The 25,338-nt window shown below is 44.4% G+C and overlaps 1 protein-coding gene across 2 annotated transcripts; it reads right to left on the reverse strand.

The window, feature by feature from the left end:
* Positions 1-178: 178 nt before the first annotated feature.
* LOC148893080 (complement C3-like) lies at positions 179-23,761 on the reverse strand. 2 transcript variants are annotated; one of them, XM_089007314.1, is made up of 45 exons: positions 23,667-23,761; positions 22,881-22,895; positions 22,766-22,801; positions 22,119-22,151; positions 20,698-20,766; positions 19,617-19,815; positions 19,345-19,510; positions 18,295-18,365; positions 18,132-18,223; positions 17,979-18,061; positions 17,793-17,880; positions 16,687-16,789; positions 16,494-16,608; positions 15,431-15,546; positions 15,217-15,357; positions 14,665-14,880; positions 14,404-14,595; positions 13,897-14,043; positions 13,029-13,158; positions 12,454-12,522; positions 12,104-12,379; positions 11,624-11,891; positions 11,005-11,090; positions 10,030-10,169; positions 9,749-9,958; positions 8,848-8,908; positions 8,369-8,452; positions 8,087-8,290; positions 7,760-7,835; positions 7,516-7,678; positions 7,326-7,433; positions 6,585-6,744; positions 5,887-6,047; positions 5,618-5,773; positions 4,904-4,963; positions 4,744-4,834; positions 4,174-4,225; positions 3,737-3,824; positions 3,571-3,660; positions 3,388-3,493; positions 2,926-3,015; positions 2,760-2,843; positions 1,691-1,771; positions 1,465-1,612; positions 179-509 (listed from the first exon to the last, which is right to left on the reverse strand). In XM_089007314.1, the coding sequence occupies exons 1-45, from the start codon at positions 23,741-23,743 to the stop codon at positions 368-370; spliced, it is 5,343 nt and encodes a 1,780-aa protein (XP_088863440.1). In that variant the 5' UTR covers positions 23,744-23,761; the 3' UTR covers positions 179-367. The 2 variants fall into 2 exon arrangements, with proteins under 2 accessions (XP_088863440.1, XP_088863441.1); XM_089007315.1 differs by lacking the exon at positions 22,119-22,151 and having other exon boundaries at positions 23,667-23,759.
* Positions 23,762-25,338: the final 1,577 nt, after the last annotated feature.

The following is a 25,338-nucleotide window of genomic DNA, read 5'->3' on the forward strand; positions in this document are numbered from 1 at the left end:
GATAATAAATAGCATATGGATAGCAAATACATAGCTAGCTGAATGCAAATAGATAGCCAGCTAGGTAGTTAGCTAGATAGCAAATAGAAAATCCAGCGTGGAATAATAGAAATGCTGACTTAAATTTTTTTGTCCTTTTTTTGACCAGCAAAGTGGAAAGGAAATGAAGAAATAGAAAAACATTTGACACACTTTTTATTTTGCGCTCATGCATGTCAATGAGGGAAAGAGGAGTCTTTCAAAGAGAAATCTTGTATTTTTTTTAAAGATGTCCATCATCATTTCTCACTTCCTGTTTTGAACCCAGACACGCTTCCAAATAGAAAATAACAAAAACCAAAAAAGGTCGAGATCGGCGTCGTTTGGCTCACAAGCGGCAAGCGTTGAGCGAGAGCTCCGTGGCGGCGGCGGCCATGTTGGCGCATTTGTCCCGCAAGTTCCCACTGGCGCATTCGCCGGGCGAGGGCCAGCGTTCCACCCACGTGCCCGACCCCAGCGTGTACACAAACCTGGCAACACACAAATGGGTGAGATAGATATTAGCTATCTATTCGCTAGCTATTCGCTAACTATTTTCTATCTATTCACTAGCTAATAGCTATCTATTCGCTAGCTATTAGCTATCTATTCGCTTGCTAGCTTGCGATCTATTTGAGTTGTTCCGGGTTGTGTGAACGCTGGCGCATGTGGCTGCCGCTGCTCACCCACAGAAAAGCTCATCCTGTGACTGTAAATAATAATAATAATAATACATTTCATTTCTGTATTATTATTATTATTTCATATTAGCTATCTAACTAGCTTGCTATCTATTAGCTATATAGCTAGCTACTGAGCTATTTGCGTCAGGAAACATATTAGCAATCTAGCTATTAGTTGTGTAGCTATCTATTAGCTAGCCAGCTAGCTTTCTATCTTTTTGAGTATTGAGTGACTTTATTAATATTTCTTTTTTCCTCTCTTCACTTCTTTTTATTTATTTGGCTATCCAGCTGTCTAGCTCGCTGGCTGGCTATCTAGCTAGCTGGCTATCTATTTTCTATCTAGCTAGCTACCTAGCGATCTATCTATTTGCTATCTATTAGCTGTCAAGCTGGCTATCTAGCTGTCTATATATTAGCTATCGAGCTGGCTATTAGCTATCTAGCTGTCTAGCTATTAGCTATATATTAGCTAGATTTCTATCTATTTGAGTTATTTTCAGGTTGAAACTCTCAAGGTCACTTTACAGTCACAGGATACTTTTTTTCTGTGGGTGAGCAGCGGCAGCCACATGCGCCAGCATTCACTCAACCACGCTAGATAAACATCTATTAGCTATCTAGCTATCTAACACACTTGTTATTATACTTATGATGCTAATTATTAGTATTAGCTATCTCTTAGCTAGCTAGCTTTCTATCTATTTGAGTTACTTCTGGGTTGAGATTTAAGGCAAATGTGCTCATTTAATGTCTGAATGACCTGTTGTTCTCCGTGTCCATGTCCCACTGGTCCTCCTTGGGTCCGATGAGGAGGTAAAGGGAGCCCACGCTCAAGTCCAGCCCCTTTCTGCACCCCCCGTGCGACACGAACATCCTGGTTTCACCGGCTTTCACTCCCGCCTCCACCCCTGATGGGATCGTTTAACACCCGCTTAAAAGCGACTCCACCTAAACGGGCCCCCGAATACCCAAACGGAGGCGCTCACCCAGTTTGATAACTCGTGTGATCTCCATCTCGTACTTGTCGTAGTAACTGTTTTGGATGCTCAAAACCTTTGCCTGGAAAACTGAAAACAAAACAAATGCAGTGATAACTTGGCATACGAACTTAATTGGTTCCCAGATAGAGTATGTAAGGCAAAAAGTGTGTATTCCAAAAATTAATATCCCATAGGAAACCATTAAAATGAGAATAATCCGTTCCCAGGTCCCCATTAAACATCATTTTCTACTAAATAAGCCTTAAAATGAAACAAAATAGACCTTATTTTACGTATAATAAAGGTGCTATGGTATTATAATGAAAGAAATAAACTGTACTGTATAATAAAGTGGTTTTATGGACCTTTGTGATGGTCGTTGATGGCTTGATGGAATGGAGTGGCCGCTTTCATCAGCATTAAACACTTGATGAGGAACGTAGCCTTCTTCTTCCACCATCTCGAGGAATGATTCCTTGTAAGCTTTGGCAGCTTTATGGTCAGAAGTGGCTGCCTCACCATGACGAATGACACTATGAATCCCTGTACGACACTTAAAATTCTCGAACCATCCGTGGCTAGCCTTGAAATCATCAATGGATGACGAACTTCCAGGTTGCCTCTTGACGATATCCGAGTAAAAGTTACCGTGCTTTCTCTGCCATCATTTTACCTAGTTCCTCATCAATTGTGTTCTGTTTAGCTGTGTTGATAGCTTTTTGCATCAAGTGTTTCAAGGAGCTCTGGGTTGTCCATCTTGGAAGCTGGTTCCCTTGCTTGTATGTTCTCTTCAAATTGTACAGATGGCTTGTGCGGGTTATTTGTGGAGCCTGATTGATGGGATATTTTAACCTTGCAGTTTACACTCCGCCTTTGAACTATCAATAAAATTGAAACGAGTCCAAATTTCACTGTGTTTTCTAACCATTTTCTCACCTTTTCACTTTATTGCTTTGATAGGTCCCTGCTCTAAGGTTGCTGGTTGAGTCTTGGGTCACAAAAAGTACTGTGGTACAGTTTGAAAAAGTACCGAGGTGCAGTTTGAAAAAGTACCGAGGTGCAGTTTGAAAAGTACCGTGGTGCAGAGACTTGCAGGCGAAGGCCTCCCTCTCCTTGGCACCAAAGCTTTCGTTGTCCGCTTTAGCGACGCAGCAATCGCCTGTGGAAGCGAGTCGACGGAAAAGGGGTCACGGTTCGAGTCCGTGTTGCTGTGGCTTTGGTGGTCTATGTGTGTGTTTTACCTTGCGTGCAGCGGCAGATGTTTTCTTTGCAGATGTGCGTCAGATCCCCCTGGTCCTGAGGTGGCGTGTAGGTCTTACTGCAGCGGTTGTCTAATGACAAATAAACAAACAAATACATAAACACATTCATACTTTTTGTTTACTATCATTATGTCTAACTAGCTAGCTGGCTAGCTATTAGTTATCTATTAGCGAGCTAGCTAACTTGATCTATTTGAGTTATTCCCAGTTGAACGGGGTCACCGTTGCTTGCTATCTATTAGGTGTCTAACTAGCTAGCTAGCTATTAGTCATCTATTAGCTAGCTAGCTAACGTGATCTACTTGAGTTATTATCCGTTGAACGAGGTGTGCTGGCTACCTAGCTAGCAAGAAAATAAGTTGTTTTTTTCTACTTCTTTCTTTCCTTTCATCATCCTTTCATATATTTGCTGCCGTGAAATGCTATGGATGTGACCAGTACCAGGGTTGTAGTACTCGTACACGGTGACCGAGGAGGGCTGCAGGAGGCCAACTTTGAAGTTCTGCTGCAGTCTGAAGATCAGGATTTCGGGTTCCTTGTGGGACACCTGAGCCAAAACGCAAGAACGTTGGAGCGGGCCGGGGCCATCGGAACCGCATGGAACCGCATGGAACGTGGGACCACCTTGAACAAGTGAATGATGAGGGATCCCCTGTCGCTGAGGTTGTCCACCATCTTGAAGTTGTTGATGTAGCGGTCCACTGAGTTGGATAACTGGACACATGTAGGACATATTTGCATTGATTGCCAGCGTTAGCATATTTGTTGCGACGCAAAATTGTCCACCTACCAACTCCAGGTCGGACGTTTCGGGGGTAAAACCCGTCGGCAGGCTGATGTCCAGCACCGCCATCCTGATGTCGCTGGATCCCAACGCCCTGCGCTCAGCCAAAATTGTCATATTTTCTATGCATGTCTCATGTAATGAATAGCAAATAGTGAGCAAACACGAAACTGGAGAATCCATTGACGATATTAACGATATTGAAGATGACTGTAAAGTTATCTTGAGAGTTTTGAAAGGCTGGCTACCTAGCTAGCTATCTATTTGCTATCTATTCGCTATCTAACTAGCGAGCTGGCTACCTAGCTAGCTAAAGTTAGCTAGCTTGACTACTCCTTGCGGCTCCATGATAGCTTCTATTGTCCTGACTGATGACTGGCCTGATTGCCCTATTTGCTCTGGTATCACCTCGTCAGCATAACTAATGCTATGATGCCTCTCACCTGACTTTGATGGTCATCAGGTAGGATTTCTCCACTTCGGCCGGAGGCTTTTCTGTTGGTAATAAAACAAACAAACAAAAAAACATGAATTTTCTTTGCTGTAATAATAATCATAAGAAGAAGAATACCGTACGTACATTTCATTTCTAAGCGCCTTTCAAAACTCTCAAGCTCACTTTACTGTCACAGGATTTTCAACTTTTTCTGTGGGTGAGCAGTGGCAGCCACACGCGCCAGCGTTCACTTAACCCGGAAGTAACTCAAATAGATAGAAAGCTAGCTACAGCTAGATAGCTAGCCAGACAGATAGCTAATAGCCAGCTAGATAGCCAGCTTGACAGCTAATAGATAACAAATAGATAGATAGCAAGGCTATTTTTATTTTACATCTTAACCCTACGTCTGGAAACCGCAACGCGCTAGCAGGCCGGCAACGCGTACGACAATTTTGGGCAGCCAGCTAGCATCTCACTCTTGCACAGCAATCGACCGTGTTTGCGTGTCATTTAGCCACCGAGTCTCGATTCAACATTTCGACTTACGACCGTTGGGTCGATTGGGACGACTCACCGCTGGATTCCTCGATGTCAACACTGAGCTGAAAATGTCGGCAGGGTGTCTTGTCGTCCACCTCGTGCAGCTGGTTGTAATATGTCACCACCTGAAGTCACAACACGCTAGTTAATCCGTACCTTTTTTTGGCGTGGAACCCTCTTGGCGCTCGTTTTACCTCCAGGATTCCCTGACCACTTCCTGTAGCCTCCACAGTCAGATCCAGATTAGCCGGAAGCTGCGCAGAAGACGAACGACAGAAAGCCGCTACTGATTAAAAAAAGCCGAGCACTGAATTATGGACAAGACCCTGATCTCAGGTTGAGGGGAGCAGAGGACTACTCCCTGCAGCTACACTGCAGATGACTTCTATTGTCCTGCCTGAGTATGAGGTCTATGACTGGCCTGATTGCCCCATTTGCTTTGGTATCACCTCATCAGCATAACTATGCCTATGTTGCCTAAGAAGTCTGTTGTAATTGCTAGGTATCTGTTGGCTATCGATTGGCTTCATCATTTTCTTCTTCTTCTTCATCATATTCTTCTTTATTTTCTTCTTCTTCTCCTTCTTCATCTTCATCTTCTTCTTCTTCTTCTTCATTTTCATTTTCTTCTTCTTGTTGTTATTATTATTATTATTTGTAAAGTACTATAAAAACAAACTGTATTTTTTATTATTTAATGTTTTATTTGTACCAATTTTAACATCAATATTATCATTGGAACGACATGAGGACGTGACGTCAAAGGAAGCGACGTATAAGGAAGTGGAGGCTAGTCGATTAGCATTAGCTACCATTGGGACCTCGTCTTGCTCGACAGGTAAAACGTTAAAAGCGAACCCTCGACACGTGACGCGATTCCGGTCAAATTTATCACCCGTGTTTCTTACCCGCGACGAGTGGGCGGCGTATGACGTCCTGCCGTTGAAATGGTACCGGACGTCACGTCGGCCGGCGATCTTGACGTCCACGTTGAGGGAGAGGTCGTCGGCGACCCGAGACTTCATCAGGTACTCGGATAGCGCCTGGAGCACCACCATGGTGGACTGACAACGACAACATCGGCGAAATTGCGGAGAGAGGAAAATGTGCGACAAATTCTACGAGTTCTACGAATCAATCGCTCCGGATCAAGATGGTGAAAACAAGTTCCCGATACCTGCGTGGAACCGTAACCTCCGCCCATCCTGCGCTGGCTGTTGATCCACTGGAAAGCTTTGGCGGCCTCCTGCATGCGACCGATCTTCACCAGGGCCAGCAATGCGTAACCGGTCGCCTCTAGCGAGAATAGATGATTGTGTGCGTCTGGCCAGTGGCTGCCTGCGGAGTCAGGGGGGTGGAATCCATTTGGTCACCAGAAATCGGAACGCTACCTTGCAAGCCTTAAAGGACAACCGACACCTCCGGACAAGTTATTATGTTACAACGATTCCACCGCATATAGCGACATTTGACCTTGTAAGACTGAAGGCTGAATATTCAGGAAGTCTTGTTTTCAAGTTGGTGACGATTCCTGATGTGACGTCACTGAAGGAACGCCCCTGACTGAGAAAGCAACACACAATGCGTTTTGGGTACTTTTTTTCGTCTGAAAACACTGTGTTGATGGCGAAATTTGAAGGAAAAAACATAAATAACGCCATGGTGATTCCTTGTGTGTTGCACCAAGACTACTATTTGATACTAGTTGACACAAATCAGCCCATTTGAGAAAACCTGATTCTGATCTCTGATTCTAATCTCGTTTGAAGGCGACAAATTGAATCCTACTTTGGCCGCCAGTGTCATTGAACTGCTTGATTATGGTTAGAAGAAACTTTCCGCTAGCTGCTATTTATAAATCAATCAATCAGGTACCGTCGAGGGATGCCGCGAGGAGCTGCGAGGCGGGGTCGTAGGCCGCTGAGCCTTTTCCCGTCAAGGCCATAGCATAGGAGGCAATGGCCACCGTGTATGGTCTCCGACCTGATGCCGTCAGGGCCTTCTCCAGGAACTCGGCCGTGGTACCGATAGCCTCCTGTGGGGGGTGGCACAGACCAGCTCACACAAGTGACCTCTGACACAGCCCGGTTAAACTGTCATCTTCATCTAGGAGATCTGGCTTTGGACAGAATTTGGGAAACCCCTTTGTCACATGAGGACTTAAAACTGTGTTATTGCGTACAGCCGTTGGTGCTTAGAACGTCCAGGGACGTAGTATTCTAATCAAGAAAACTATGTTTTACTCATGTATCACTTTCATTTGCATATACTCTCAATAAATAGCTTGGCAGAGGGCTGCAGAATTCGGGCGTCTGTCATGAATGGATGCGTCCCCTGCCGGCAGTAAAAGACAATCTTTCTGCGTCCGAGCCTTTGTCCACAGTGTCCGATCGAACATCTGACAGTTATTCTGTTGGATGATGGCGACACGGGACATTCTGCAGGCAGGCGGAAGAACATTTACGCCGTCTCTGTCACTGTACATCACTGGTACGAATACCGGAGGTGACCAAAGATTCAACCGTCCATCCATTGGTTGATTTCTAACCATCGCACCACTGGGCAGCAACCACCAAAGATATTTGGAAGCGAGAAAGTGAAATGGGAGCGTCTGACCTCTAGGTTCTGCTGACCGCATCGTATTCCCGCTTGCTTGGCTTCCTCCAGGGCGATGAGGACAAACGCCGTCAGGGTGATCTCGGGGTCGTCGCCGTGCAGCCCGCCCTACACCCGGGAACGACATGGTGACACATAAGACCCCAACTCCACCCACGGCGTTGTTGACACCAGTGTTGATTTTTGTTACAGTCATGGTGGTACTGTAGACGGGGTTGTCCTCCACAAAGCTTCCGCTGGGGAGTTTGAGCTTGTGGCGCACTAGGAAGGTGAGCGGGTCGCACACTTGCTGCGGATCTACGCCGATGACCGAGTGAGCCATGGAGAACACCTTTACCACGTACGCCGTGATCCTGGACATCCCCCCATAGAAATATGGCCATCGGGAACCAAGATCAAGATTCTTACGAATGTGTTGCGTGGCCGGCATCTACCAGGTACTTGCGCCCTCCCTCCTGTAGGGGGGGTAAGAGCCATCACTCCTCTTGTAGACCAGCTGGTTTTCATAGCCTGAGAACGAGACAAGAAGTTATGTCACGGAGCGACCTGATTTCCAGAGGAAAGTAGCGTACTCCAACGGCGACGGACTGACCGACGGACGTACGTACCGAAGGACCGACTGAAGGACATACGGACCGAAGGAACAACGGGCTGACCGATGGACCGACGGACAGACCGACAGACGGACGGACCGACCAACAGACGGACGGACCAAAGGACCGACGGACGGACCAACCGACCATCCATTCATTGTTCCTGACCTCTCCGGATGTATTTCAGCGCGTCGGCCTTGCGCTCCACGCCCACCGCCTCCCAATCGTTGGTCTTCTCCAGGTAGATGGCGGCGATGAGCGGCAGCGTGATGGTGGCCAGGTTTTGCTCCACGCAGCCGCCGGGCATGCGGATGAGAGATGCCAGCGAGTCGTCGGTGATGGAGTTGTCGATGCTGTCGGCCAAGACGTTCCCTGGTGGGCGTTGGTGGTAGAGGGAGCGCGTCACGAGACGTCAACTCGGCATTCCGTTGGTTCCGTTTGGTGACTGACCTCGGACGTTGATGAACGTTTCCGGTGTCGAGTTTGGCACCACACCCTCCAGTTGCACCTTGGCCACTTGGACACTCTGCTTTCCTGCAACAGGTCAAACAAAATCTGTAAAATACTTTCTTGACGTATGCAGTTCAGTTTTAGCAGTATTCAAACACATTAAAACACATCTTTGAGACATTGGGGATATCATCACTATGTAATCGCAATGATTGGGGACTTAGTACGGTTCCCGTGGAGGATGTATTTTCCCCCAAAATCAAGAAGGCGTGAAAAATACCCAAAATGACCGCTCGGGAACCCAAATGGAAAACTGCCATTTTGTATCTTTTGGACCAGAGACTTACAGAGACTTTTTTGCGGGTCAAATCCTGTCAGGCACGTCTACTACATTTCATGCTGTTTTGTACACTGGATTTGGGGGATTCCATTTCCAAAAATAATCTAACACAATTCAGACCAAAACAAAATGTCCGCACCTCCTTCAGCTGCCGGGTTTAAGACGGCGCTCCACACTTTGGTCTTTTGTACGCCATCCATCTGTTAGGGATGCAAAATGACAACCACCAAGTTGGATTGGAACAAAAGCTCATCCAAAAAACTGAAATGTTGAAAGTACACATTCAGTCATTCATTCCTATATGTATGTATTTAGAGTATATATGTATTTATAAATTGTATTTTTTATTGTTTGTTTAATCAGGCCATCAATCAGGCTCCACAAATAACCTGCACAAGCCATCTGTATAGTTGATGCAAAAAGCTATCAACCCAGCTAAAGAGAACATAATTGATGAGGAACAAGGTAAAATGATGGCAGAGAAAGCACCTCCAAAGATCATTCCTCAAGATGGTAAAAGAAGAAGGCTTATGTTAAGTGTTTAATGCTGATGAAAGCGGCCACTCCATTCCATCAAGCCATCAACGACCACCACAAAGGTCAATAAAACCACGTTATTATACAGTACAGTTTATTTATTTAATTGTAATAACATAGCACGTTTATTATACTACATAAAATGAGGTATATTTTGTGTTGTCTTAAGGCTTAGAAAATTAGAAAGTACATGTTTTATTTGGACCTGGGAACAGATTATTCTCATTTGAATGGTTTCCTATGGGAAATTAATTTTTGGGATACACACTTTTCACCTTACACGCTCTGTCTGGGAACCAATTAAGTTTGTAAGCCAACGTTATCACTGTAATTTATTCGGAACGCGGAGAAGTTTGATGTCGGAATGCTTTTGAAAAAAAGAAAGTCTCCGTTGATTTCATGGCGACGTTCCTTTTCGGCAAATGGCAAGCAGACGCAACACCAAACCACCTGCCAGCCGCCCCCCACGGAGCCCCCACGGAGCCCCCCCGACCCTTGCTCACCACCACCCGCAGGAGTTTCTGCACGCGGTCTCCGCCCAGCATGTCCCGGGCCACCACCATCACCTCGACGGGGAGCCGCCCCACCTCCAGCGGCATGACGGTGTAGGCCACCGCCTTGGACGCGCCCGCCGCCAGCGTGACTTCCTGGGTGTGACGATCGCGAAAGGCCACGCTGCACATCTTGTCCGTCTTCATCAGCACCACGCGGACCTGGTCGGGCGGTTGGATGACGGGTGACGGCTCACGTAGGTCTTCTTCCGCGCACGCCGGAGTCGCCTTACGTGCAGCTCGTCGTCGCCGTAGTTGTGGATGACGGCTTTAATCTCCACTTGCTCGTTTCTGGCCACCGAGTACGGAAGCTTCAAGTCCACAAAGAAGCGCTTCCACGCCTTGACGTTATACGGCTCGGCCACGCAGAAACCTGACGGTCGACCACGCCGCGCCAAAGAAACATTATTTGGGGTGAAATGCGGGGAAAGCATTAACATTAGCATTAGCATTAGTGTTAGCACTAACACTCGCATTAGCAGATGTCATCTGCTCATCTCTTACAATGGCTGCAGTTCATTTCATTTTGTTTATGTAGATATTAGTAAGAAATATTGTGCAAAGTCTATTCTATTTGTCTTACAATAGCTATATGGCTGGCTAGCTATTAGCTATCTGTGGGATTCCTAGCTAGCTTTCTATCTATTTGTCTTACTATTCTATTGAAGTAACTTCCGGGTTGGCGCGTGTGGCTGCCGCTGCTCACCCACAGAAAAATTTATTATTAGGTCCTGTATTTTGTCGTTCTACTTCTTTATATCCTTTCCTCTTCCTTTCATAACTTTGCTGCTGCTGTGTTACTTCCGGGTAGAGTGAACGCTGGCGCGAATGGCTGCCGCTGCTCACCCGCACAAAAAAAAAAATCCAGTGACTGTAAAGTGTCCTTGAGAGTTTTGAAAGGCGTTTAGAAATAAAATGTATTATTATTATTATAAAAGAAAATGAGTCGTTTTTTTCTACTTCTTTCTTTCCTTTCATCTTCCTTTCCTAAATTTGCTTCTGTGAAATGTAAATGTCTCCACTGTGAGACTAATCAAGGCAAATCCAATCCAAAAATACTGTAACTATTAGCTATATAGCAAGATAGCTATTAGCTATCTATTCGCTAGCTAATAGCTATCTATTCGCAAGCTATTTGCTATCTACTCGATAGCTATTAGCTATCCATTCACTAGTTATTAGCTATCTACTCGCTTTAACATTTGTACCTGTGTTTGGAGAGGCGCTGACGGCGATGACGCCCCACTCGGTGATGCTGTCGGGTAGCGGTTGACTCAGCTGGGCGGACGCCAGCCTGGCATCAAGCGACGACGCGCCGCCAAAGCGTTCCAAAGAAACAAAAACAGGACACGTTTGAAGGCTCAGCTGCTATTTTGCCTCGCTGCATCACGACCCTCATTTATACGAACAAGCTGGTAGTTTTAGCTGATTAGGTCAGTAGCGCACCTATCATCACCTTTGCCCATGTTTTAGCTCACGGGTGTCAAAGTCGAGGCCCGGGGGCCAAATGCGGCCCGCCACGTCACTTTATTCGGTCCGTGAAAGCTATCTAGCTGGATAGCTATTAGCTATCTATTGGCTTGCTAGCTAGCTTTCTATCTATTTGTCTTACTATTATATTTAGTTACTTTTGGGTTGAGTGAAGGCTGGCGCGTGTGGCTGCCACTGCTCACCCACAGAAAAACCTATCCTGTGACCTTGAGTTTTCAAATGAAATATATTATTATTAGCCGTCTAGCTGGCTGGCTAGCTTAGAAATGAAATGGATTATTATTATTATTATTTTCACTTTAGCTGGTGTGTTAGCCGTAAGCCCCGCCCCCTCACCCGTCTCTGTCGGCTTGGTCGGGCAGCTTGACTTCAGTCCACAGCCACGACTCGAAGAAGCGGAAGCGCAGATAAACGTCTCTTTCCTCCAGGTACTCGTCTTCATCTTCGTCGCCGTCCCATTCGACGTATTCGCCCAGCACCTCGGGGAGGTTTGGCTGCATTTCCATCTTGGGCGCGGCGGGCACCCTGGCGTGAATCACCGCACTGTCCAGGGTCTTGCGGGCGTTGCTGTAGGCCACCACCTCCATTTTGCGTCCTCCCCAATCTGGATCAATAAACCAGTCATGGATGTGACTCACTTCGCCTGTGATTGTAAAGCCACCTTGAGAGTCAAATGGATGATTAATTTCCCCGTTGTGGGACGAAGAAAGGTGGTCTGATTCTGATTCTGATTCTTAAAACCAGTTTGGAAGCAAGAAAGAAGTAAGTGCAGAAAGGAGGCCTGCAAGGAAGGAAGGAAGGAAGCAAAAAACATACTAAACATGTCTCTGCCAAGGTGCATCCGTGAGGCGGTGGCAGCGGTGGGGGCGGCGGTGGTGGTGGTGGGCGGCGCCGTGGTGGGCGGAGCCGTGGTAGGCATCTCCGTGTCCAGCACTTCATCTCGGTAGGCGGCGCAGCAGTAGCGAAACGCCCGGATGCATTCCCAACCCTCGCTGATGTAGAGGGAGCGTCGCGTGCACGAGTACGGCATGCGCACCGCCCGAAGGCCGTCCTTGCAGCAGCGATGCGCCACTTCCTCTTTGTAGCGACTCTCTGCGACGCGAAAAGAGGAAGATATGATATGAATTATGAATGCATACACAGAGAGAGATAAAAAATAAACGTACCCAGCTGAGCTTTCTTCTGTAAGAGTTCTGAAGAGCGCCTCCTTCTGTTGCTGACTGGACAGTGCAAGGCTGAAAAGAAGGGAAGCCATTGAAAAAAAAATATTCATTATAAAAGTTAGCCAGCTAGCTAATATATAACGAATGATAGCTAGCTGGTTAGAGAACTAACAGATAGCAAATAGATAGCAAGTTAGGTAGCCAGCAACGGTGACCCCGTTCAACCGGGAATAATCCAAATAGATCAAGTTAGCTAGCTAGCTAATAGATAGCAAGCTAGTTAGACAGCAATTACATAGCTAGCTAGGTAGTCAGCAACAATGACCCCGTTCAACCGGTAATAACGCAAATAGATCAAGTTAGCTGGCTAGCTAGCGAATATATAATGAATGATAGCTAGCTAGTTAGACAGCTAATAGATAGCAAATAGATAGCAAGCTAGGTAGCCAGCAACAATGACCCCGTTCAACTGGGAATAAGTCAAATAGATCAAGTTAGCTAGCTAGCTAATACATAACTAATAGCTAGCCAGCCAGCTAATCCCACTTCTTCTGTTTTGAATGATTGTTGGCGCTAACTTTTCCTGGTGTCGGTTCTGAATCCGGTGCTGGATGAGTAGAGCAAGCCGGCCTCCTGAAAGAGCTTCTTGGCGTTGAAGCCTCCTCCGTGGCTGCAGCCCAGGTCTCCTCCCTCCACCGTCTCCCACAACTGCAAGAAAAGGAACAATTACGCTTCAAAACAACTCCATTTGTACAATGAAGTTTGTAACATAATAATAATAACACGCCAGCGTTCACTCCACACGGAAGTAACTCAAATAGATAGAAAGTTAGCCAGCTAGCTAATAGATAGCCAATAGCCAGTGAGCTAGATAACTAGCCAGTGAGCTAGATAGCTAATAGATAGCTAGTCAGTCAGACAATATAGTTAACTAAAGATCTTTTTAGCTAGCTTTTGTAGTGCTAGCTAGCTAGATATCTATATCTATGTATTTATCTATGCATTTAATTAACTATTTATTTAATTACAGGAGTGAAATTGTTTTTTTAATAATAATCATAATGATAATACATTTCATTTATCAGCGCCTTTGAAAACGCTCAAGGTCACTTTACAGTCACAGGATCAGTTTTTCTGTGGGTGAGCAGCGGTAGCCACACGCGCCAGGGTAATAGATAACTAAGCTAGGTAGCTAGTTAGACAGCTAATAGATAACAAATTGATATTTAGCTAGGTAGCCAGCTAGTTAGACAGCTAATACAAGAAAATAAATAGTACATTCTCAGAACAAAGATGGCATTTTTTGGGGAGGAAAGGCAAATATTGTGAAAAGAAGAGTCGTGAAAAAAAGACAAAAAAACAAACGAGAAGGGAGAAAGTTGTCATTTTAGTGACTGTATTTTCTATAAGCTGCCCTCCTCCCCAAAAAAAACCAAAATGTCTGACCTTGCTCTGGGTCAGTCTGTCCTTCTTGAGCAGAAAGACGGAATTGTCCACGGCCACCAAGCTGACGCTGGCCCCCGGGTCACCTCGGACGCGCAGTTGCAGGTTCTTGCCCGGCGTGTAGTCGCGCTGCTCGCCGCTCACGCTCAGCTGATTGATGAGAGCATTCAAGGTCGCTAGGTAACTAGCTAGGTAGGTAGCTAGGTAGCTAGGTAGCTAGCGATAGAGATAGAGATAGCTAGCTAGCTAGCTAGCGATACAGAGAGAGAGAGAGAGAGAGAGAGAGAGAGAGAGAGAGAGAGAGAGAGAGAGAGAGAGAGAGAGAGAGAGAGAGAGAGAGAGAGAGAGAGAGAGAGACAGACAAGACAGACAGACAGACAGACAGAAACAGACAGACAGACAGACAGAGACAGAAACAGAAACAGACAGACAGAGAGACAGACAGAGAGAGACAGACAGACAGGGATGGACCTTTTTCTTCTTTTTTTAACAAAATGATCATCGACTTACATCTCCAACGCAGGAAGAAGCCACGTCCACCCAGACGGAATCGGCCACCACCTCCTGCGAGGCGAGGCTGTAGAAGGCCACCAAACGGAAGGAGGGCATCAAATCGGGGGTCACCAGAAGGCCCACGCTGGTCACCAGCTGACCGCTAACGTCTAGTCGCCGAGCTTCTACCAACCGGCCTTTGTTCAGAACCTGTTCCAGAAGTTACAGCGTTCGGTTTTAGGGGTGGGGTAGGGTGGGAGTGCAATTGGGGGTCCTGACCAGGTAGGTGAGGTGTTTGATGTCTTGTCTGACGTGCTGGTCGGCTGCATCAATGGTGAATTTGAAATCCACGGTGTCTCCAGGAGACGCCGTGTCGGTACTGCTGGAGATGTAGAGGTAGTTGGGACTCTGACTGGAGAAAGTGCGGTACGGGAACAGGAACGTGCTGGTTTTGGCCTGCTGTTCCGGTCTGAGGCCATCCTGCTGAGTCTCGGCCTGAAGAAATAAACACAACTGCTCAAGGTTTTGGTCCGGATCTTCACTTCTGCAAAGTCGTGGTCTTCAAGTCTCAAGTCAAACGTGTGAGCCTCAAACTCAAATTCCCCAAAGTCTAATTGTTGACTGGTCTTGGTCTCAACGACTGAGTCTTGGTCATGCGAGTTTGTTCTTGGTCCAGTCTTGGTTTTGACCCAATGTCATGTCCTCATCCTCTTGATCTTGTTTGATCTCAACTCCTCAAAGTATTGGTCGCGGCTCGCTCCGGTGCCTGACTTAGTCTCAGTTTAGTCCAGACACCCCCAGAGTCCCGCTTGGCATCGTCGGTGTTCTTACAGCGAGGGCTAGCATGAGCAATTTGGGCGTGTTGGCCGTAACCCTGGCGGTGCCCGAGCTGACGATGACAGGATCCGGTAGGAGGTTCACCTTCACCGGGACGTTGTGGGCCGGGGAACCGTCGTGGTGGCTCACTTGGATCTGCAGACATGCGGCGGCACGTTTTCTGGTGATTCCCGAGCCACTCGATGGATGAACGTGACGACAAACTTACAGTGAAGTCAAAGGGTAGTCCCGGTTTGAAGTACTTGACTGTGTTTTTAAAGGACAGAACGTACGGAGAGTCTACAATCTTGATGCCCGTCTTCTCAGCTTCCACCAGATCGGCACCTTCACATGCGGGACAAATAAGAAAGTCGATGAGTTACCATTAGAAGACCATCAAAGTCTAAACTTGGTATCCAATCAGTCTCGCAGACCCCCTCAAAGTATTGGCTCGGACCTGGTCTCAACAGCGGAAAAAGTCTTGGACTTCACCTCATCTCAACAATTCCTTATTGGGAGCTCTACATCTGTCATTAAAATTGTGGTCTCGGTCTCCTCTGAATCATGTCTCGGTTTTAAAATGGCCTCATCCCTTTCCTCCAAGTTTTGGTCTCAAATGTTCTCAACTGATCTCAACTCCTCAGGGAGGTGATCCCGACCTCGCAATTAAAGGTTGAAAGTCCTGGTCTGAATGGATCTTGACTCAATACACCAATCCTAGACCTTGACCAGAACTCGGTCCTCAGTCCTTAGTCCTCAATCTCGCTGTATTTGCTTGCCTTCAATGTTTTACTTTTGGTCTTAATGGTTCAAGGTCTTGATTGTGGCTTGGTGTCCAATTTTAAGAAGCTTGGTCTATAATCAGTGGTTCTTAATCTTGTTGGAGGCACCAAACTCCATCAGTTTTCCAGTTTTATATGCTCCTTCACTGAACCCGTCTTCCAATGACTGTGCATACCAACTGCAGTCTAGACCGGGGACGGAGGATCCACCGAACCCCTGAGACTAACTCACCGAACCCCTAGGGTTCGATCGAACCCAGGTTAAGAACCACTGGTCTATATCAACCCCCAAAAAAATCATGGCCCCAATACCGTACCGTACTGTACCGAGACCATCCCGTATCGGATCGGACCATACCTTACCGAGACCGTATCGTATCGTACCATACCGTACTGTATCTTATCGTATTGTACCGTACCGTGCCGTAAATAACGTATCTTGTCTTTGACCCGATCTCGGTTTGATGTCCTGATTCCAAAAAAAGCGAATGGCAGTGCTTGGTATGTTACCTGTCTTGGTGAGGACGGAAGCTTTCACGTAGATTGAAGCGCCCACCAAAGTCTTGACGTTGGGGTGTGCTGCCTTCAGCTCATCCACACTTAGCTTGACAACGCCGCCCTCCAGCTGTAAATTTCGACATCGGAAAAAGGGACGTGAAGAGTTGCCCCTCTTTGGATGCTCATTCCGACTTGAGCGACTCACGTTTGACACCTGCTTGACCGAAGGCAATCTTCTCATTTCCTTGTTGAGGTTGATGCCAAACGAGACGTAGGCCGTTCCCTGAACCGGCTCTCCGTACAGGTAACTGAAGCCAAAGCCGGCAGATTTTTAGCACTACGTGGCAGTAATGCCATTTCACGTGACTGAATCACCGGTAGTAGTTGAAAAGCTACAATTTGGAGGGACCATATTCTAAAGTATTATTATTATTTTTTAAATAGACAACCTCAAACGGTTTTGATGAAAGAGGGTACAGTGATACATTGGCTTACGAACTTAATTGGTTCCCAGAGGCGAAAAGTGTGTATCCCCAAAAATAATTTCCCATAGGAAACCATTAAAATGAGAATAATCCGTTCCCAGGTCCGCATAAAACATAATTTTCTAATTTTCTAAACCTTAAAACGACACAAAATATACCTTATTTTATGTATAATAAATGTGCTATGGTATTACAATTAAAGAAAGAAACTGTACCGTATAATAAAGTGGTTTTATTGACCTTTGTGATAGTCGTCGATGGCTAGATGCAATGGAGTGGCCGGCCAGTTAGTTAGCCAGGTAGTTTCGGCCCTATATATAGATTCCTACTGTCCAGACATGGCGGCGCTGGACTCTGCTATGATAGGTCCCTGCTCTCGGGTTGGGGGGAGCAGAGGACTACTCCCTGCGTATCCACTCATTGTTCCGATTGTCCTGACTTACGACTGGCCTGATTGCCCTATTTGACCTGGTATCACCTCATCAGCATTACTAATCCTATCCGCCATGTTTGGACAGACTTGTATATTGGGCCGAAACTACCAGTAAGACTTTAGTTCGCTGAATGAGCATCTTGGATAAGAAGCGAAACGTCTGACACCTTCAAAAAAGTACAGATTACGGCTGAAGAAACCTTTTCAACCAAGGTAAAGTTCGTATGCCAAGGTAAAATTTCCATAAATGTAACGTTCGTAAAACGAAAAGTTCGTAAGCCAAAGGGTTCGTAAAGCGAGAGATCACTGTACTTCTGGATGAAAGGGTACTCTCTCGTATTTCGATGTACATTTTGTGGCCAATGGAGGACAAAGTCACATTTGGGTGTTTACCTGGCCCAAATCTCCACCTCCAATTCTTTGTCATCAAGGCTCAGGAAAGACTTCTTGGGGGTCAAGGTCACGTTGAAGGCGGGCAGCACTGCAAAGGTAAATTCAACTCCAGGTCATCGACATTCCGAAAAGAACCGTGCTGAAATAAACACGGCGAAGAAAAGATGGCGGTCAAAGTACGCGTACCGTATTTCTTCACCTCAAAATGCGAGGTGAAGATGTTCTGCTTCCAGTGGTCGAACTTGGCGATGACCTTCCACACGCCTTCGCTAGGTTCAAGTCAGAGAAACGGTTTCGACCTGATCTCAAAGCAATTTCAGATGACAACAAAAGACTTACTTGGCCATTTCCGTGAGGTAAAAAGAGTCTGAAAAGACGCCAGAAGAAGCCTTGGTCCTTAAAACCTGCTTGATGACCACTCCCTCCGGATTCTGTCCCACACAAGAAAACATCTTGAATCAATTCTGTAATGGTGGCCGGGTCGGGAATTGATTTTTCCGACCTGTATGTCCACAGTCAACGAGCTGTCGGAGGCCTTGAAGGACAACGAGGACACGAACGCTCGTAAGCGCACTGAGGAAGAAGAGAACGGTTGAATCCACACGATCAAATTCCACACGATGATCAATGGCAAAGTACAGTGATACCTCGGTTTACGAAGCCAACTTTTCGGTTGACAAACGTTACATTTATGAACATTTTACCTTGGCATACAAACTTTTTTCGGGATTCACACGGAGCTGCCTCAATGAGTGATGTGTCGTTCGCGAACGAGCACGTTACAACAAAATGGCAGCCGACTGTTTTTGTCCTCTATTCCCCGCCCCCAGTCTTCGGTTAAAGCCACGTGATTGGTCAAAGAACGCAGCAGTGAGGGGAGGTGGTTTAAACATTAAAGAGACAGGCAGACGACAGTGAGAGTTTCAACTTTGATAGTTCAAAGGCAGAGTGTAGACTGCAAGGTTAAAATATCCCATCAATCAGGCTCCACAAACAACCCGCACAAGCCATCTGTACACTTGCTGCAAAAAGCTATCAACCCAGCTAAACAGAACACAATTGATGAGGAACAAGGTAAAATGTTCGCAGAGAAAGCACCGACAAGGGATCATTCATCAAGATGGTGAAAGACGAAGGCGAAGTTCCTCATCAAGTGTTTCATGCTGATGAAAGCGGCCATTCCATTCCATCAAGCCATCAACGACCATCACAAAGGTCAATAAAAGCACTTTATTATACAGTACAGTTTATTTCTTTCATTGTAATACCATAGCACATTTATTATACATAAAATAAGGTATATTTTATGTAGTTTGAAGGCTTATTTTATGTAGTTTGAAGGCTTATTTAGGAGAAAACTATGTTTCATGGGGACCTGGAAACGGATTATTCTCATTTTAATGGTTTCCTATGGGAAATTATTTTTTGGGATACACACTTTTCACCTTACACACTCTGTCTGGGAACCAATTAAGTTCGTAAGCCAAGGTATCAGTGTAGTTCCGGTAGAAATATCATTGAGTCTGTAATATATTTGAGAAAAGGTCTTTACCCTCGTCTCCGGGGTTGTAAATGGGCTTGTCGGTCTGGATGAAGATGTATCCAGAGTGGAAGGACACCATGACGGTCCTCTCCTCCTCGTGGTAGTTTCCAAATTTCACCTTGACGATCACATACTTGTTCTTGGCCTCGTCTCGATTCAATGGACCGGAGGGAATCTGCGGGGGAAACGACAGTTTTGGGCCACGTTTGACCATTTTGTTGGACTAGGCTTGATAAACGTCCTTGAAAATTCAGGACTTGGCGACGTCAGCCCGCCTTGACCTGCACAGACTTGAGGGCGTGGAAGTCGTTGCTAGCATCTAGCGTGACGCCGTCCGTGAAGAGCACGGTGGTCTTGGAGAAGTCGGTCACGCTGATGGTCACCTGAACGGGGGTGTCGATGCCTTCCGCCTGCAGGAAGAGATTCTCCGGGTTGTCGGTTCGCAGCAGGTCAGGAGCCACCAGGGTGAAACTGAAAACCCTGAAATGTGCTGATTCTTAAAATGTATTCATTCCTTTGTAAATTATACAACCGAAAATCCGGCATGAAATCAGTTTTAGATCAAATACAGTGATACCTTGGCTTACGAACTTAATTGGTTCCCAGACAGAGTGTGTAAGGCGAAAAGTGTGTATCCCAAAAATTAATTTCCCATAGGAAACTATAAAAATGAGAATAATCCGTTCCCAGGTCCCCATAAAACATCATTTTCTAATTTTCTAAGCCTGAAAACGACACAAAATAGACCTTATTTTATGTATAATAAATGAGCTATGGTATTATAAATAAAGAAATAAACTGTACGGTATAATAAAGTGGGTTTATTGACCTTTGTGATGGTCGTTGATGGCTTGATGCTTCTTCTTTCACCATCTTGAGGAACAATCCCTTGTAGGTGCTTCCTCTGCGATAATTTTACCTTGTTCCTCATCGATTGTGTTCTGTTTAGCTGCTCTGACAAGCAGGCTGCCATTTTCTTGTTAGGAGAACGGTCTCGTTCGCCAACGACACATCACTCATTGTGGAAGCTCTGTTTGTATCCCGAAAAATAGTTTGTATGCCAAGGTAAAATGTTCATAAATTTAACGTTCGTAAGCCAAGGAGGTTCGTAAAGCGGTATCACTGTACTTTCATGGCGTTATTACAGTCATTTGACGTAAGATATCAATTGACAGTCAACAAAATATCATACAGAAAAATAAACATAGGAATTAATCTTGTTTTGAATTCATGACATGAACAAGGATTTGTTGATGCAAATCAAAGTCATAATCCCGAAAAGTAGAAGATTTTTTTTTTTTTTTCATAAAATTTGAAAGGACACAATATGTCTTCATTCCAAAGTCATGATAGACCAAATACCTCGGAACTTCTACCGGCACTGGTGGTGGTTCTGGAATTTGTATCGGAGGTCGTATCACTTGCGGAACGCTACAAAAAACAAAGACAAAGATAATAATAATAATAATAATAATAAACACATTTCATTTATCAGCGCCTTTCAAAACTCTCAAGGTCACTTTACAGTCACAGGATCAGTTTTTCTGTGTGTGTGAGCAGCGGCAGCCACACGCGGCATCGTTCACTCAACCCGGAAGTAACTCAAATAGCTAGGAAGCTAGCTAGCGAGCCAATAAATAGCTAATAGCTAGCTAGCAAGTCAGCCAGTTCGATAGCTATATAACCAATGGTCCCAAGCAGGGACCAATCATAGCAGAGTCTGGCAGTGCCACGTCTGGACAGTAGGAATATATATCGGGTCAAAACTACCAGCAACAGATTTTAGTTGGCTGACGAAGCCTCTTGGATAAGAAGCAAAATGTCCAACACCGTCAAAGAAGTACAGATGCCGGCTGAAGAAATCTTCTCATCGATATATAGCCAATAGATAGCTAGCTAGATAGCCGGTCAGGGAGCTAGATAGCAAATAGATCGCCAATAGCAGATTTATGTGGAACAGGAGATGTGAGACAATCTCTTTTCGTCAATGGATGCTACAGCTGCATGTTTGCTTTCAACATTTAGCTTGTAGTTGACATGCACATTCCACCATGATGTCCCTGATCCACTGGTGGAAAGACGCTTTGATCCTCTCCTCTTTCATCTAGAACTGTTTCATGTCATCACAAAGAGGGTACAGCAAGTCCTGAAGAATGAATGTCGCTCTGTGTCTTTGTTTTGTCATATTGTCTCTATGCTGTCATATTATTTGTTATTTAGTTTTTTTTTTTGTTCTTTTGACTTCAAGACGGCGCCGCGAGAGTGGCTGCCTTTCCAGCAGCTCATGTATTTCGTTTTTCTACTTTCATTCCTTTCATCACTTTGCTGCTGTGAAATGTAAATTTCTCCACTGTGAGACTAATAAAGGCATATCCAATCCAATCCAATCCAATCCAATACTGTAGCTAGCTGGCGAGCTAGATAAATAAATCAGGAACCTTTGAAAAAATTGAAGGCTTATCGGTTCCGGAAAATATGATACATTTTCGTTTTTATAGCATAGAGCGATTTCTGTTTAATTTATTTCGCATAAAGGACAACCGACACCATTTTTTTGTTTCCTAACTGACATCAGAAAAACGTTTTATAGTATCTAAAATAGCCAAAACACGCAGGCTGATATGTTTAGTCAAATGCAAAACACCAATAAATATGACTTCAAGTGTCCCAAAACGACTTCAAAATGAACCCGGAAGTGGCCAGTTTCAGAAGGTCCCGCCCCCTTGCTCGTGACGTCAAGTAGGTGCGTATTGGAGTGTAGATGAAGTTTTTTTCCAGCGTACCTTGGAGCAGACACATGTGTCGACTTGGACAACCTGAAAGGGAAACTGACTTGTTAGCATTACACATACAAACACACATATAAAAAAATTAACATACATAAATATATAAACGAATGAATAACAAAATCAATTAACCAATTCATAATAATAATAATAATAATGAAATGTATTATTATTATTATTATTATACGACCAAATTCCATTCCGACCAAACGGTCTTAAGTCAAAATGGTCGTAAATCGAAATCAATTCAAAATGTTTTCTAGACTCCACCCCTGTGGTGCCATCACACAGTCGATTGCTGTGCGAGTGAGATGCTGACTGGCTGGCTGGCTGGCTGGCCAAAATTGTACGCGTTGCTGGCCTGCTCGCGCGTTGCGGTACAAGGCGCCAAATTAAAAATTTAAAAAATAGAGACTAGAGGTCATGGTCGTTAGTACGGGTGGTTGTAAGTCGAGCTTGTCGTAAGTCGGATGTTACCTGTATTTCCAAAAATCAGAAATGATGTCAAATATCAACGCCTTTTGTCTTCTACAAGGTATAATTTCGTTAGCATTATGCCACTGAGATGAGGCAAGATGTCCATCATGCTAGCACGCTTAGCTAACTAAGCTAGCAATACGAGCCGGTTGCCTGTAGTCACTTACCCGATCTTTTCCAAGATGCGTCGTGGGTTGAGAGCTCTGCACAGGGGAATAAAAAAAGGATCATTTTTAAATTGCGCTTTCGACGACATCTGATGCTAAAATGGTGAAAACTTACTTGGAGAGTTTTTTCCTGCAAAAGGCGGAACAGGCACATTAGTCAGGGACATAAGAATAACAACAATAATAATAATTAAAAACAATTAAAATAAATACATAAGAATACATAAGAATAAATAATAATACATTTCATTTATAAGCACCTTTCAAAACTCTCAAGGTCATTAGTCAGGGACATAAGAATAACAACAGTAACAATAACAATCAATAATAATAATAATAATAATAATACATTTCATTTCTTAGCGCCTTTCAAAACACTCAAGGGCACTTTAGTCACAGGATCAGTTTTTCTGTGGGTAAGCAGCAGCAGCCACATGCACCAGCGTTCACTCAACTGGTAGAAAATTAGCTCGCTAACTAATAGATAACTAACTCGCCAGCTAAATAGCTAATACGTTTCCTGCCTTTTGAAAAAAGGTCAATTAGAAAAGCAGGTCACGGTGTCGGAGACTGTATCTCGCTAGCTAGCTACCGACCTAGATACCTATTTGCTTTGCTATCTATTAGCTATGTCCTTTAGAGTTTTAAGAGGCGCTTTTAGATACATTGTATTATTATTATTAGCCATCTATCATCTAGCTAGCTTGCTTTCTATCTATTTGAGTTACTTCCGGGTTGAGTGAACGCTGGTGCGTGTGGCTGCCGCTGCTCACCCCCCGAAAACCTTATCCTGTGACTGTAAAGTGACCTTGAGAGTTTTGAAAGGCGCTTATAAATGAAATGTATTATTATTATGATAATGTTTAGAGGCCACGACATTAGCGTTAGCGTGTTAGCTCACCTTAAGCTGCCCCGTGTGGCCACGGTGCACAATAAGCACAGGAGGATGGTCCAACGAAGAAACTTTGGTCCACCCATGACGACTTGAGTGGAATGTGAGCACCCGAGGTTCGCGACTCGACTAGTATAGCAAAGCCAGACACCCCCCCACACATATTACCACACAAGAGGCGGGAAATGGGGCAAGCTTGGTCAACAAAATGGTGGACTTTGATTGCAGTGATGATCTAATAGGGTTTAGTTTTTTTTAGTTCTAATAGTGTTTATTTAGTTAGTTCTCATGGAGGAGAATCAGAGAATAATAATAATAATAATAATAATAATAATAACATCACTTTTTTTGTTTCTTAACTGACACCAGAAAAACGTTTTATGGCATCTAAAATAGCCAAAACACGCAGTATGATATTTTTAGTGAAAGGCAAAACAACAATCAAAATGACTTCAAGTGTCCAAAATCTGCAAAAAATGGAGCTGCGAATTGGGCATTTTCAGAAAGTCCCGCCCCCACTTCGTGACATCACGCCAACACGCTGGAGAATCCAAACAATGGCTTCAGATTGGGAGAAGATGCTTTCTTGTTACTCGTCCAATTATGAATATGATTCAAATAGTTCTGAAGAGGAAAGCATACATGTTTGCAATCCATGAAAGAATGTATTGCGTGCCATTTTGAGGCAACATTGGGGGAAAATCTCTCACCCAAAAAGAGGCAGAAACGGCGACCCAGCTCCGTGTGATGAATTAATCAGCCCCTTTCCACAGGCTGATGAATTCATTACATGGAGCTTGGTCGCCCGCTTCTGCCTCTTTTTGTTGCAACACGACGTTTTCAGACCAAACAAGTACAGCAAAATGCATTGACGTGAAGGAAGGACTGCTACAATGCGTCACTTTTTCGGTTAGGGGCGTTCCTTCAGTGACGTCACGTACGGACTCGTCACCAACTCAAAAACAAGACTTGCGGAATATTCAGCGCGAGTCTTAAAAGGTAAAATATAGCTTTAAGATGCGGTGGAATCTTTGTCAACTACGCTCAGTAGAAGTCATTTGACAAATGATGGAGCCAACTTGTCCGGAGACGTCGGTTGTCCTTGAAGGGCCACGAGTATGGCAACCATGTTTTGACAGTTGCATGTTTGTGTGTTAGGATGGATAACGTTGACGAAAGCCAGTGACAAATTTCCGTGTGGAAATCCAAACAGTGAAAGCTGAACGCGACGCAACAGCTTGCAGAAAAGTCCACAACGCAAGGACGCCATTGGGACTTTCATGTTTGCACACGCTGACGTGGTTCACGGTCATGGGATTTTTTTCATTCTTTTATTCCCCCCTTTTTTATTATTATTATTTTTTTTTTTTATTATTAAGATGATTATTATGATTATTATTTTCATTATTATTATTGATATCATTATTTTATTTATTTATTATGTTATTATTAATTCTTTATTTTTTATTATTTCATTTCTTTATGTAGTTTCTTTATACTATTATTATCAATTATTATTTTATTTATTTATTAATTTTCTTTATTATTCTTATTATTTTTTTTTAATTATTTTATGTCTTTATTTATTTTCTTTATTATTCTTATCTTATTTATTTTATTATTATTTAATTTTCTTTATTTGCGTTTTTCTTTACTATTTTATTATTTCTTTTTCTTCTTA

The sequence above is a fragment of the Hippocampus bargibanti genome, linkage group LG10, assembly GCF_051943395.1.
Source record: "Hippocampus bargibanti isolate YZ-2025 linkage group LG10, ASM5194339v1, whole genome shotgun sequence".
NCBI lineage: Eukaryota > Metazoa > Chordata > Actinopteri > Syngnathiformes > Syngnathidae > Hippocampus > Hippocampus bargibanti.

What these genes read in the sequence shown, in the direction of transcription:
- LOC148893080 (XM_089007314.1), bottom strand. Translation starts at nt 23,743, where the DNA reads ATGGGTGGACCAAAGTTTCTTCGTTGGACCATCCTCCTGTGCTTATTG. An exon ending in CTGATGACCATCAAAGTCAG is followed by an intron (nt 3,825 to 4,173) that starts GTGAGAGGCATC and finishes GGCTGAGCGCAG; the next exon opens with GGCGTTGGGATCCAGCGACA. An exon ending in CACACGAGTTATCAAACTGG is followed by an intron (nt 1,613 to 1,690) that starts GTGAGCGCCTCC and finishes CGATCCCATCAG; the next exon opens with GGGTGGAGGCGGGAGTGAAA.